Here is a 12,340-nt window from a genome sequence, read left to right as displayed (position 1 = left end):
GGACCATAGCATGGATATAGAGAGAGGTCAGAGGACAACCTTCAGGAGTCGGCCCTTCCTTTCTACTGTGTGAATTCTGGGGGGGGGTGGACTCAGTTCATCAGGCTGCGCAGCAAATGCTTTTACCTGCTCCATGGATATGGTTTGTTGGTCACGTGAGGGCGAGATCCAGGAAGATAAGTTTTTAGCCATGCAAGTACAGGCACATGACCCTCTCATCTTAATAGCATCGTAGGCAGCTCTGTCCCAACGAGGTTAATTTTAGTAAAATTGATTGTGTTTCCTCTGCTTCTCTTAAAGGGTCCTTATCTGTAATTCTCTCTGGTCTGAAAGTCCATGCATTTAACACACGTTTCCGTTTCTGCCTTTCAGGGGAGGCTTTGCACCAGAGGTAAGGGCTTTATCATGTGGTACGGCATCCAGCCTTGGAGGAAAGCCTTGGTATAGGATATAGGACTGGTTGTAGCTAGATTTGTCTTCTTCTATTTCAATCACAACTCTTAATGATGTTTTCTAATGTATTTCCTTCCTATACCTCGCTTCCTTGCTTTGGAGTTTTTTAAGCTTATCATCCGGGGTGCAAACAATGACTGGTGGCTAACATCTCCAAGGATGCTGTCTTTGCTCTGAACTGTAACTCGGAGAGGACGCTGGTAGCATACTAAATTGGGTCTTCCGGTTCCATAGACATAATTCTGGAAGCTATAAAGTTGATTAACATTGTTTTAACAGTCCAGGTTTCTCTCTAGCACAAATATCTGAAATATCTCTAGTATCATACTAGAAGCATCTCTGAGTTTTTTTAATCCCATGTCTGTGACTCAGTCTACAGAGAACATACTGAGCATTCTGACCAATGACGTTGAGTGAGATTTGTGTCAACAAAGTTACTGAGAACCTCGTTTGATTTGAGTCAATCAAAGGAGTTACTTAAACACATTCTCCGTGGCTTGTACTTTGGAATGCATATATTCTAGACCATGAAGATGAAGATGAATGACCTATATGAACAAAACTAGTTCTCAGGGATGATTAGAACAGATAACAGATCCATTAGAACTGGAGCGTCTCTAACCTAAACTTCCTTTCCTGTTCAAAGAGTAACATATCTGTGTATTCATTTTGAGCAGTTGGTTCACAGACGCAATCACTTCCAGAGCTGCAACACTGCTCTACCTTCCCAGGGCACCCAGGAAGACATTATCATGTAACAATTTACTCCCAAAATCCGCTAAGCTAAAATTTGATCTAGTGTTCGTTCCCATTTGGTTAAAGCGTGAATTAGCATGAAACGGACCGACAAAGACTTTGACACAGCTCACTGAATGAGTAGCAAGGAGATGGGAACCCTACAGAACTAGAGGAGGGACAATTTCCTGACTCACAAAAAGACTTTGAAAACATACTAAAATGAGAGCCATCTGCATTTTGGTTTTTTTTGTTTAAAAACAAAATGGGAGCATGAAGAGAATGTCTTCAATACGATCCCAAGGATGCTGCATCTTGTCATTCCGACTTTCTGTTCTTCCTGGGGATGCAAACATACTTGATGTGATGAGGAGTGAGTGATGGATGAGCAGGTTAAACCCGTCAAAATAGCCCTGTGATATTTGTTTGTAGAAGCCCAAGCAACCCCTTCATACTCCGAAGTTTAAACAAAAATATCCCCATAGAAATTGGTAATTAAGGTTACTATCAATTAGCTAATTAAAGTAACCGAAATTAAAGCCAATGGCTCCTGATATACCTTAGGTGCCCAAGTAATTATCTGAACTATTAATGAGTAGTTTGGCAGGCGGCGTCATGTGAGTAATGAATCGTACCTTAAGTGATAGGTTCAAAGCTGTTGCCTGTGTTCCTCTTTTCTCAGTGTTCTGCATTTCCCATCTGAACTACTATCTAAATCTTTTCCTGTTTCAATTTCCTTTGGCAGCATCAACTGCTGAGACCTTCTCTTCTTAAACCGGAGGTATCGATTTTCACTTTCTTTTCAACCTCACTAAACCTTTACAATGCCTTTTTTTTTATACTTCTGTGGGCAGAGTGGGTGGCCTCTGATGTGGCCCGCTTTGTACTAACGAGAGAAAATGCACTTTCGAGTTTAAATAAGCAAATAAAAAGAAATCGCCTCTCGGTTGCTTGCTGGTGACAACAGCTATGAATTTTTAGCTTCTGTCTAGTACAGCGGTTCTCAACCTTTGGGTTGTGAGCCGTTTAGGGGTCGAATGACTCTTTCATAGGGGTCGCCTAAGAGTATCAGGAGATGCAGGTGTTGACGTCAGGAGTCATAACAGTAGCAAAATCACAGTTATGCAAAAGCAACAGAAGTTTATGGTTGGGGTCACCGCAACATGAGAAACGGTAGTAAAGGGTCACAGCATTGGGAAGGTTGAGAACCACTGCTCTAGAATTTAGGCAAGCAAAGTATTATTGCCCTGACTTTTCCATTACTGCCTGAAGCCACTCCATGGCTGAGCAGGAACTGGGGTCCATCTGAATGTGGTCTCGTCAGCTAGAACAGGCAAATAATGAAGGAAGGTTCCAACATCTATCCTGCTCCCTAGTACATGTCTGACTCAGAGCTTCCCCTACAAAGTAAAAAGTACTTTCAGAGTCACACAATAAATACACACCATTTTATTTATTACATACCTCTAAAACTAAAATGAGTATAAAATAATAATCAGTTGAAATACTGATATTCTTTGTGATAAATTTAGGTTTTTGCTAAGCACTTACAAACACTTGGTTCTTTCTCTAGGAACAGTACTCTATGTTTGCTAAAGGAAAGCATTTCTTGTTTAGAATCTACACACACACACATACACACCATCTGGAGACAGGGAGCAGAAATATATAAATTTGCAATTTAGCTTTTAATTAGAAACTTTTATCAAGAAAAATTTCGGGTGACTGACTCAGAAAACTCAGGTTTACAATCCATATGCACGCACAGCCTTTCAGCAAGATATTCTCCCAACCAGCACCATCACTTAAAAATGCTTACTGTCACATCCGGTTCATGAGCTTCTGGTCAACAAGCATGGAGAAGCCAAGAAAAGGGGGATTGAAACTGATCTGATTTATAGCCCTTTGAACATTTACTATGGTAATTAAGAGTCAAAGTTAGCTTCGCCTTCTCTGTGTGGTCAGCAGCAGAATTTAACCTTAAAAGGATGTTAAGTGTTGGGTCCACTCACACAATCAATTTCTGGTTCAACTTCTTAGGGATGCAGATAGGGGCCTGTGTCATGCAGTGACGAGTTCGAATCCAGCCACCTGCTTAGCTCAGTCCTGGGGGTCTTTGTTGACACAAGGACTTTCCTCTCTTCCTTTTCTTTTTAAACACTTTTTTAAACTTCTTTCACATCTGTGCTAGTTCCCTTCTCTGCTGACCCAGAGCTACAGAGTACCAGCCTGCACTCCAGGGTTCCTCTTTTGGTCCCCTCTAACCTTGACCATATTGGAAGCCATTTAAGCTGGGAACGTAGAGCAGCTCCCAACACGTGAGCCTTAGACTTGGGAATCAGAAAGTGCGGGTATATGAACTGATCATTTCTAAGATTACATTTAAAACAGCTCGGATGTTTCTTCTCTGTGCCTTGTATGCATTGATTAAATCAGGCATGCATTGATTATCAGAGTAAATGCACCGTTTCTGAGATGGTTGCTTTATGTAAACCAATAAACTGGTGCTGTCAGTCCCTTGAAAGTCTGACCCTCCGGCGTGAAGCATACACACGTTTTTTTTTTTTTTTTTTCAAAGTCACTTAAATCCGGGCTTTGACTTTGTGATAATTTCTTACCGCTCTTTCTTTGAGTTTATTTTATACCTCTTTTCCTGTAATGGAAAATTCTGTTGAACTAAAACCTACAGCGATGAAATAAATGGAAGCCACTTAGACGGAAATTTCAAGAGTGCACTCTCATGCATGACTACCGCAAGTTAATGCTCTGCACCGATTTCCCTCGTCCTGAGTGCTTTCCGGGCTTCTAAGGGGCACTTGAAGGTTACATCATTTCTGAGCTCCTGTAAGTGGGATATCACAGTATAATTCCATCCACCCTTGACCTCAGCCTATTTTCCCAGCCTGTGCTGCAGTGCTGCTGCAGGGGATTGAGTTCTTGAATTTTTCCTATTGGTTCTGACTTTGGACTGTTACGACCAATCTATCATGGCATGCATTTTTTTTCCAAACGGTTTTACAAACGTATGCCCCCATGCCCTAGAACTTTATGGTCACCAGTTACCCACTGTCCATGGCAGCATGCCACACTGCTAATCATTTTTAAAGCACTTATTCCGGGCTGGAGAGATGGCTCAGTGGTTAAGACCACTGTCTGCTCTTCCAGAGGTCCTGAGTTCAATTCCCAGTAACCACATGGTGGCTCCCAACCATCTGTAATGGGATCCAGTGCACTCTTCTGGTGTGTCTGAAGACAGTGACAGTGTACTTACATGAATAAAATAAACACATCTTTAAAAAAAAATTAAAACATTTACTCCAATAGATATACCAAATGAGTTTTAACATCACAAACGAATCGGTTTGAAAAGTGTTTTTAAGTTGCAAAGTCTATTGGCATTTTATTAGTGTCGAAGGGCAATTGCAGACTTGGTAACTACAGGAACCTGGCTAGAAATGTCCGTGAAGAGACTTCATGAAGAGAGAGAAGGCAGGGGGCAGACTGCAGGTTGACCTGGAGTACAGATGCAGAGCAGTGAGTAAAGGAATAGTAACCAGACCTCAGGAGAGGCAGGACCCACCACAGAGATTCTTGGCATGTGCCACGCCTATGTTTTTCAAGAGAAATCCCAGATTTTTGGTAGAATTCCTTGGTTGGGGTTAACCGGGAGTAATCCTTTTGAATGATCTGGCAAGTTGTAGCATAACTGAGAGTCACTGTCCATATTTATCACACAGATGAGTCGTGTGATAAATGTGTGTGGCTTAGAAATGGTTCCTCCGTGTCCCCACAGAGAGGACTCCTGACTCATGCCACACACACACGTGTTAAAACCAATTCCTATCACGAATGGATTATCTGTATATACCAACCTACTCCCCTGTGGATGGTTACGATTTCCCCCTCTCCCTCTCTTACTCCAGTGTAAATTTAAACTTCTTAGCCTTTTGCCATCTCATGATTGATACGATGGAAATCACAAAGTGTGTGAAAAATGGTTTAATAGCTACCGAAACTGGTTTTGCATGTACACCTCAAAGCACGGCTCCAAGCGCAGAATTTAAGGAAAGTCAGAATTATCAAGTCAGAAGAAGTCTTCATAAGGTATAAAAAGCAAGGATGTGTTTAAAACATCTTTACACACACACACACACACACACAGAATGAGCATTAAACTGGGGTTCCTGTTAGTGTGTGAATTACTATCGGAGGATGTGAAGTGTTTGGTGAGGGAGCTCTTGGTAAAAGAGAACCATCAGGAGAGAGAGAGAGAGAGAGAGAGAGAGAGAGAGAGAGAGAGAGAGAGAGAACAAACAGAGCCACTGTAACAACAACCTCATGTACTGGCTGGCCCATAAGATATGGTGACATTTAATGTTGATGACATTAATCTTCAAAGCTCCCTAAAAGCAAGTAAAATGACTCGCCTGGAAGCGTCTACAGTTTTAGAGCCAGGGAGACTGTACTTTCCCATTTATGCATGATCTAATGACAAAGGGGTTCCATGAAAACAGCTGAAACTGTAACACCAGGAATGGATGAGGACACTTGTCATGGAACTTCTTTTGCTGTGGTATCAGGAGTGTTTGGAGAGATACAGACCGTAGGTACGGGAATCTCACTTAAAAGCTGAAATGTGTAAAGAATGTATTCAAAAATGCGAATTTTTCTCTTTGAACAATAGGAGTTATCCATGGAATCTGGGATTGACCCTGGCCAGGAATATGGACAAGATTATTACAGTTTTGAGCATGGGTACATCTTCAGTTTTTCCTTCAGAATTGTATCGTGTTCTTTTTTAAAAAAAAAAAAAAGTCATCAGAAGTATTGCTGTTAGAATGTTTTGAAGTGTCATTGGCCCCTTTGTATTTGAAAGCAGTGTGCCTGATTCTCATATTATTCAAGTTCCCACCATTTCTGCTGTCTCATTTACCCTGCTTGTATTTCTAGAAATGGTCTAGGAAGGTTCATAATAATTAGAATGGAATATAGAAGTCAAACATGTTTGCTCAATTCCTGAATTCACCATTTATTCTGGATGCTGTGTTTTGTGGGGGTTTTTTTCCCTAGCCAGTCTACCTGAAATTTTGTACCAGAGCAGTTAAAAAACTAAAAACATAAAATATACTTAGGAATCTAGTAACGAATATGAAAATGGAGCATTAATTCTGCACGCCTAAGCTAACCATTACCTCCAAAAGCACGCGGATGAAAACGCCACACAGGCCGTGTTCCTTCCATACAAACTTTCATGTATAAACATTGATATCGCATCCTGTGTGAGATACACACTTGTATACAGAATCTCTCCTGTCCTCCATTCTTTATGTAGTTATAAAGTAGTATATCTTCCTACCTCTAGCCACTCCCCAAATTTAAATGTGAAAAAACAACTATCTTCCTTGTTATTCCAGAGAGTGATTATGCCAGTAATAGTAATAATAATCAATTAATAATAATAATATTAATAATAATAATAATTCTCTGGCTGCCAGTAGTGGTTCTTAATATATAGTTTTGCTTTGTTTAATTTTTAGAAGGAATTTAATAGACCCTAAGAATCTGTTGATGATGAAGAAAAAGAAGAAGCAGAGATCGTTATGGTAGATTCTGTGAAAAAAAAGGGTCTCAAGTTGCAAGTTTGTGTTGCAGGTATGAGATGCCCCAGTATGGAAGTCGCCGCCGACTGCTGCCACCTGCTGGACAGGAGGAATACGGCGAAGTCATTGGTGAAGCTGAAGAGGAGTATGAAGAGGAAGAGGTAAGTGTCCCTGCCTTCATCATGACACGTCATGCAGTGACAACTCTTTAGATCTGGTTTGACTAACGCACTGTCGACTAGTCCAGCTGTGGAAATTCCTAGTAATTTATTATTTGTTTTTCAAAGAGAGGTAACAACGCTGACCACTTCATTCCCTTACCTATGGAGGGAAGTTACAATAGAACGGGCTTTCTAAAATCACAAACGCCTCTCTATACGGTGTTAAGAGCCACATATATTATAAACTTTACAATACATGGTTACTTTTGTTCTTGACCTGTCTGCATAACTAAAAAGATCATGAAAAATGCAGTCTTCATATTCCATTTCCAGAGAATAAAATATCATCACCGATGATTTTTAAATGTTATGTGATTCATTTCTGAATTAACATGAATCATGTCTTTCAAATTTCTTTTTTTTTTTTTCCGGAGCTGGGGACCGAACCCAGGACCTTGCGCTCGCTAGGCAAGCGCTCTACCGCTGAGCTAAATCCCCAACCCCGTCTTTCAAATTCTTACACCTTACCTGCACTATTTGGTAAACAGTTCTCCCTCCATGAAATAACAGTTCCTGTGGCTCTAATTGGTTCAAAATTCTACAAGGCAGATTTTTCATAAACTTTCAAATTAATATATTTTCATGACATAAAAATTCTGAGATACAGCGAAAAGCTAACAAGCCAGAACTCTAGAGGTAATGATAATGGTTATTTCTTTGCTGAGCTAATATTAAAATTTTTTTAAAAGTAAATAATAGAAAAGAGAAAGCATTAGATTTGGGTATGAATACTATAAAGCCAAAATAAAAATAACCCACCGCCTGTCAGCTAGCTTCTGCCTATCATCAGAAAAGAATATTGTCATTTTTTGAAAACTATATGCATAGCTTACAAGAGGCTCTTATCTAAAGATGAGTTTCTGCCTAACTTATGAGGGACAAGTTCACACCGTAACTGTCTCCGAGCTAACGTTTGAATTGCACTCTCAAAACTTCCAGGAGAAGCCAGAGAAAGTTAAAAAGCCCAAAGTTGAAATTAGAGAGCCTAGTGAGGAAGAGGTGGTAGTCACCGTGGAGAAGCCACCAGCGGCTGAGCCCACCTACCCGACGTGGAAGAGAGCCAGGATCTTCCCAATGATCTTTAAGAAAGTCAGGGGTCTCGCTGAGAAAAGAGGCATTGACCTTGAGGGCGAGGAGTGGAGGAGGCGCCTTGAGGAAGAGGACAAGGACTATCTCCAACTGACTCTAGACCAGGAGGAAGCCACGGAGAGCACCGTGGAGTCCGAGGAGGAGTCCAGCGACTACACGGAATACACAGAAACCGAGTCTGAGTTCAGCGAGTCCGAGACCACTGAAGAATCCGAGTCGGAGACCCCATCTGAGGAGGCAGAGGAAAGCTCGACCCCGGAGTCAGAGGAGTCTGAGTCCACCGAGTCAGAGGGAGAGAAGGCAAGGAAAAACATCGTGCTAGCAAGAAGACGACCCGTGGTCGAAGAAATCCAAGAAGTGAAGGGGAAGAGAGAGGAGCCGCCTGTAGAGCAGGAAGAAGAGCCCCCGGGGGAGGAGGAGGAAGAACGGCCAGAGGAAGGAGAAGAAAGCGAAGCAGCTCCCATGGATGAATCCACAGACCTGGAGGCTCAGGATGTCCCAGAGGAGGGCAGCGCAGAATCAGCCTCCGTGGAGAGGGGCGTGGAAAGTGAGGAGGAGTCCGAGTCAGAAGTGAGCAGTAGCAGCAGCAGCACCAGTGAGAGCCTCTCTGGAGGCCCCTGGGGCTTCCAGGTACCAGAGTATGACAGGAGGAAGGAAGCAGACGCCAAGAAATCTCCAGGCGCAAACTCCGAAGGCTACAACACAGCCCTTTAGAAGCGTTCACAGTAGGTGGTTTGCAGTGCCGTGTGCTCTCTGTGTGCAGTGCCTTCTGTGCTGGTCTCGGAAGCGGCTCTCGATCGGTTTGGGCACTTAGCATGATTTCACTCTCTGACTTGTGATTAGGAGATAAGAAAATGACGACATACCTACTACGTAGACGTGCATGCTGAGACCCAGTAGATCCAATCTGTCTTCTCTCTCTTATACTAGCGAAAGGGGAAGCATCAATACATAATACGTCACGTAACACATGGCATTATCAGTCACACTTGTCGATAGCAGTGGAACGGACGCATATAGTGATGAATGGGTAGTCTTTGCAGAGTAGACACTAGACGAAGAGCAACAAATTATATGAGTAGCTGTTTCTGGTTATTTCTGCTCCCTGCAAGGAGGCCACGTCAAAGATACCCTCTCTATCAACTCCCACCTGCAAATTCTAGGAGCTAAATGAAGCCATATCTTGAAAGTTAAAAGTGATTACCCTTTAGGTTGTGTTTAAAAATCTATTGTAACCACCACAGCTTTTCTTCTAGGTAAATAAACACCATTATTTTAAAAATATTTACACGGAGACCAGAAAACTGCCCATATAGTACAAGAGAGATATTCACACTCCCCCAGTGTTACATTGTTTGAGGGGGAAAAAAAAGTAGTGTTGCTTAAAGTTTCGCTCCTTGTCATTTCTGATATTGGTCGGTAAAGAGACAGCTGAATCAGCAAAATTGTCCATCAGCTGAATCAGCAAAATTGTCCATCATGTTTCAGTCTTTATACAAGGAGATGTTCTGGTTTCCATAGTAATAAGCACTCATATATTCCTTTAAGTAAATGGAGTTTAAGCCAGATGACCCAGAATACCATGTTTCAACTGATTTCACATGTCAAAATGGACAAACACTTTGACTAGCATGAGGATGCGGATTACAAACTAGAGTTATGAGGGATTCCAATTTTTTTTTTAATGCTGGAAAAAATAACATTAAAATGGATGCAATGTACAAATTCTGTTTCTGGCTTTCTGCTGAATTTTCTGAATGGTTGAGCAGCCACAAAATAAGGAGTTGGGACTTAGCAAAATATGGATAATGTGCTTTTTCTTCTCCTGCCTCATGGTATTTTTGATGTAAAGAAAGCGTTCCCCATTAGGTCTACTCCCAAATCAGCAACACTTTATTCAAAGATGTTTAGATCCTGGATCCAATATGGAGTTGGGGAAAATAGTGAGAGGGACCTTTTCCCTCTTGAGGATGTCCTTGGCCACCTCTCGGGGTATCGCTGTGGGTTGCACAAAAGCCTTTGGTTTCCTTTGAGAATGACCAGCGTATCGTTATTCTTTATTTTCTCAGTGGGCAAGAAAAAGAATGATCAAGTTGGTGGTCGATCGGGAGTATGAGAGCAGCTCCACTGGGGAGGACAGCGCTCCTGAGTCGCAGAGAAGCAGAACCCACAAGCCCAGTGGCCACAGCAATGTCAACGGCAACATCTACATCGCGCAGAATGGCTCGGTAGTGAGAACGCGCCGTGCCTGCATCGCTGATAACTTGAAGGTGCCCTCCCCTGTGTTCCTTGGGAGGCACCGGAAGAAATTAGACAAGTTGGCAGGGACACATGAGGAGAACGTGCCCCTGAACACACTGTTCAAGGGGCCGTTTGCCACAGAGAAAGTGAAAAGAACCCCAACTCTGGTCACATTTGCCCCGTGCCCTGTGGTACCAGAGCACTCGGCCGCGAAGCCATCAGGGACCAGGCTGAAAAACACAGCTGAGCAGGAGTCCATGGTAGACAGTAGGCTCTCCAGAGAGCCGATGGAATTCCACGGTGACAACACACCATCAGAGGAGGAGCAGCTCTGGATGGGTCCGTGGAACAGCCTCCATATACCAATGACAAAACTCTGACCAATAAAAAAACAAATAACTTCGTTTTTACTTGTTTTTAATGAACTCTGCTTTTTATGATCACAAAAATCACCATATGGGGTTTATCCCATGTGCACAACCTAACACTTGGAACGATCTGCTTTACAATAAAAAAGAAAGAGAGATATCATTTGTATGAATTAATTGTTAGCCCAGAAAAACCTTTATGGACAGACTGAATTCGCTAAATAACATCACTTCAAACTCTGGTTGTCTGGTTGGACCTTGAATAAGTTTTCATTGTAATAAACACGGAATAACTTAGTAGAAATCATTTATACTTTTTTTGCTTAACATAGACTGTACTCCATTTCTAGACTTGACAGCACATTTTTCCGCACATGTAAATTTATTTTCTATGGGGTGAGGGATTTTTATAGGTATGAGATTTATACAGATACTGACTGTACCACACTGACTTCATCATTTAAAAAAAAAAAAAAGGCTTTCAAAGCGATGGTACAGATAGGACTCTCTAAGTTATTTTTAATCCTGAAGTTACTTATTATCCACAATGAAGTTTTAAAGTTCTTGAAGAAATATTCTTTTAGTCCTCAGGAAGAACATCCAGGGTCAAAGCTTTTGTTAAAAAAAAAAAATTACAGTTTTACCTGGTGCACACCCTACTTATCTGCAAACATTCTATCCGTTCCACATGTAACAAATAGTTTAACAACTTTTGCAAGTTAGTAACTGGTCGGAGTAACACATAGACCTCACCGTCCTCGACAAAAGCTTAGTGAGGATTAGAGAGGACCAAGTAGACAATACTGCTTCTTGAACCCGTGTTCAGTCGATGACGCGGCAAGGCACAGAGAGAGAAGTCTCGCCTAATGTGACTAGACAGAAATACCTTAGAAGGCCAGCATCCTAGGATGTGTCAGGCTCACGCGCACACAATGTGTTAAGCACCTATCTGTACAGTCTGCAACTCCACAGCCTCGTGGCGCTGGTGCACGTAACTTCTCCCAGCTCCCGTTTATTTGCGGATGGTTTTAGTGCACATACTTATGTGCTCCGGTCCAGAGCCAGAAAACAATTGTCTGCACATGTGTTTTCCTTGAAGAACACGGCCTTCATTTTTCCACCTCTGAACAAAAACCACAGCGTTTTACCAATAATAGAAACAAAATAAATAAATAAATAAATAAATAAATAAATAAATAACCTTTAAAAATCGCCTTGTGTGTGCCCTATCCTGCAGCATTAGGAAGGACGACCAATGCAGGTTAAGGGAATTCGGAGTTTTATTGAATATGTCTTAGTGCGATATAGATATATTTCACTTCTAAGTCTGCATTGTACTGAGCGAGTTCATATTTCAATTAAATTCCTCCGGGCATGCTCATTGTGTGGTTGAAGAACTGAATAGCGCATTATCATTTCTTTATTGCCCTGATGTGGTTCAAACTTTAAAGTGGTTCTTGCAATGCTAGTCTCTTATTTACGAGGTTAAGGAATTCTATCCACCAACTCACCCATTTCTGTGACCAGTATGTTTTCATTTCAGATATGTGAACGATACTTGGAATAATATCTTGAGATCTCATTTTATTGGGAATTAAATCCCTTTTATACCTTTAGAAAACCCATCAGCATT

The 12,340-nt window shown here is 41.7% G+C and overlaps 1 protein-coding gene across 1 annotated transcript in view; it reads left to right on the top strand.

Annotated features, from left to right (window-relative positions):
* Nucleotides 1-11,011, top strand: part of Pcdh15 (protocadherin related 15) — a 107,329-nt gene extending 96,318 nt beyond the window's left edge. Inside the window, exons 7-11 of the mRNA XM_032889292.1 lie at nucleotides 373-391; nucleotides 1,934-1,969; nucleotides 5,873-5,943; nucleotides 6,841-6,949; nucleotides 10,168-11,011. Coding sequence (XP_032745183.1) covers nucleotides 373-391; nucleotides 1,934-1,969; nucleotides 5,873-5,943; nucleotides 6,841-6,949; nucleotides 10,168-10,719 — 787 coding nt within the window. The 3' untranslated portion in view covers nucleotides 10,720-11,011. The remainder of the gene's footprint in view (nucleotides 1-372; nucleotides 392-1,933; nucleotides 1,970-5,872; nucleotides 5,944-6,840; nucleotides 6,950-10,167) is intronic.
* The last annotated feature ends 1,329 nt before the right edge of the window (nucleotides 11,012-12,340 follow it).

The sequence above is a fragment of the Rattus rattus genome, chromosome 18 (assembly GCF_011064425.1).
Source record: "Rattus rattus isolate New Zealand chromosome 18, Rrattus_CSIRO_v1, whole genome shotgun sequence".
Lineage (NCBI taxonomy): Eukaryota > Metazoa > Chordata > Mammalia > Rodentia > Muridae > Rattus > Rattus rattus.
The sequence above is the reverse complement of the archived record's forward strand: the minus strand, read 5'-3'. Positions and strand labels throughout refer to the sequence as shown.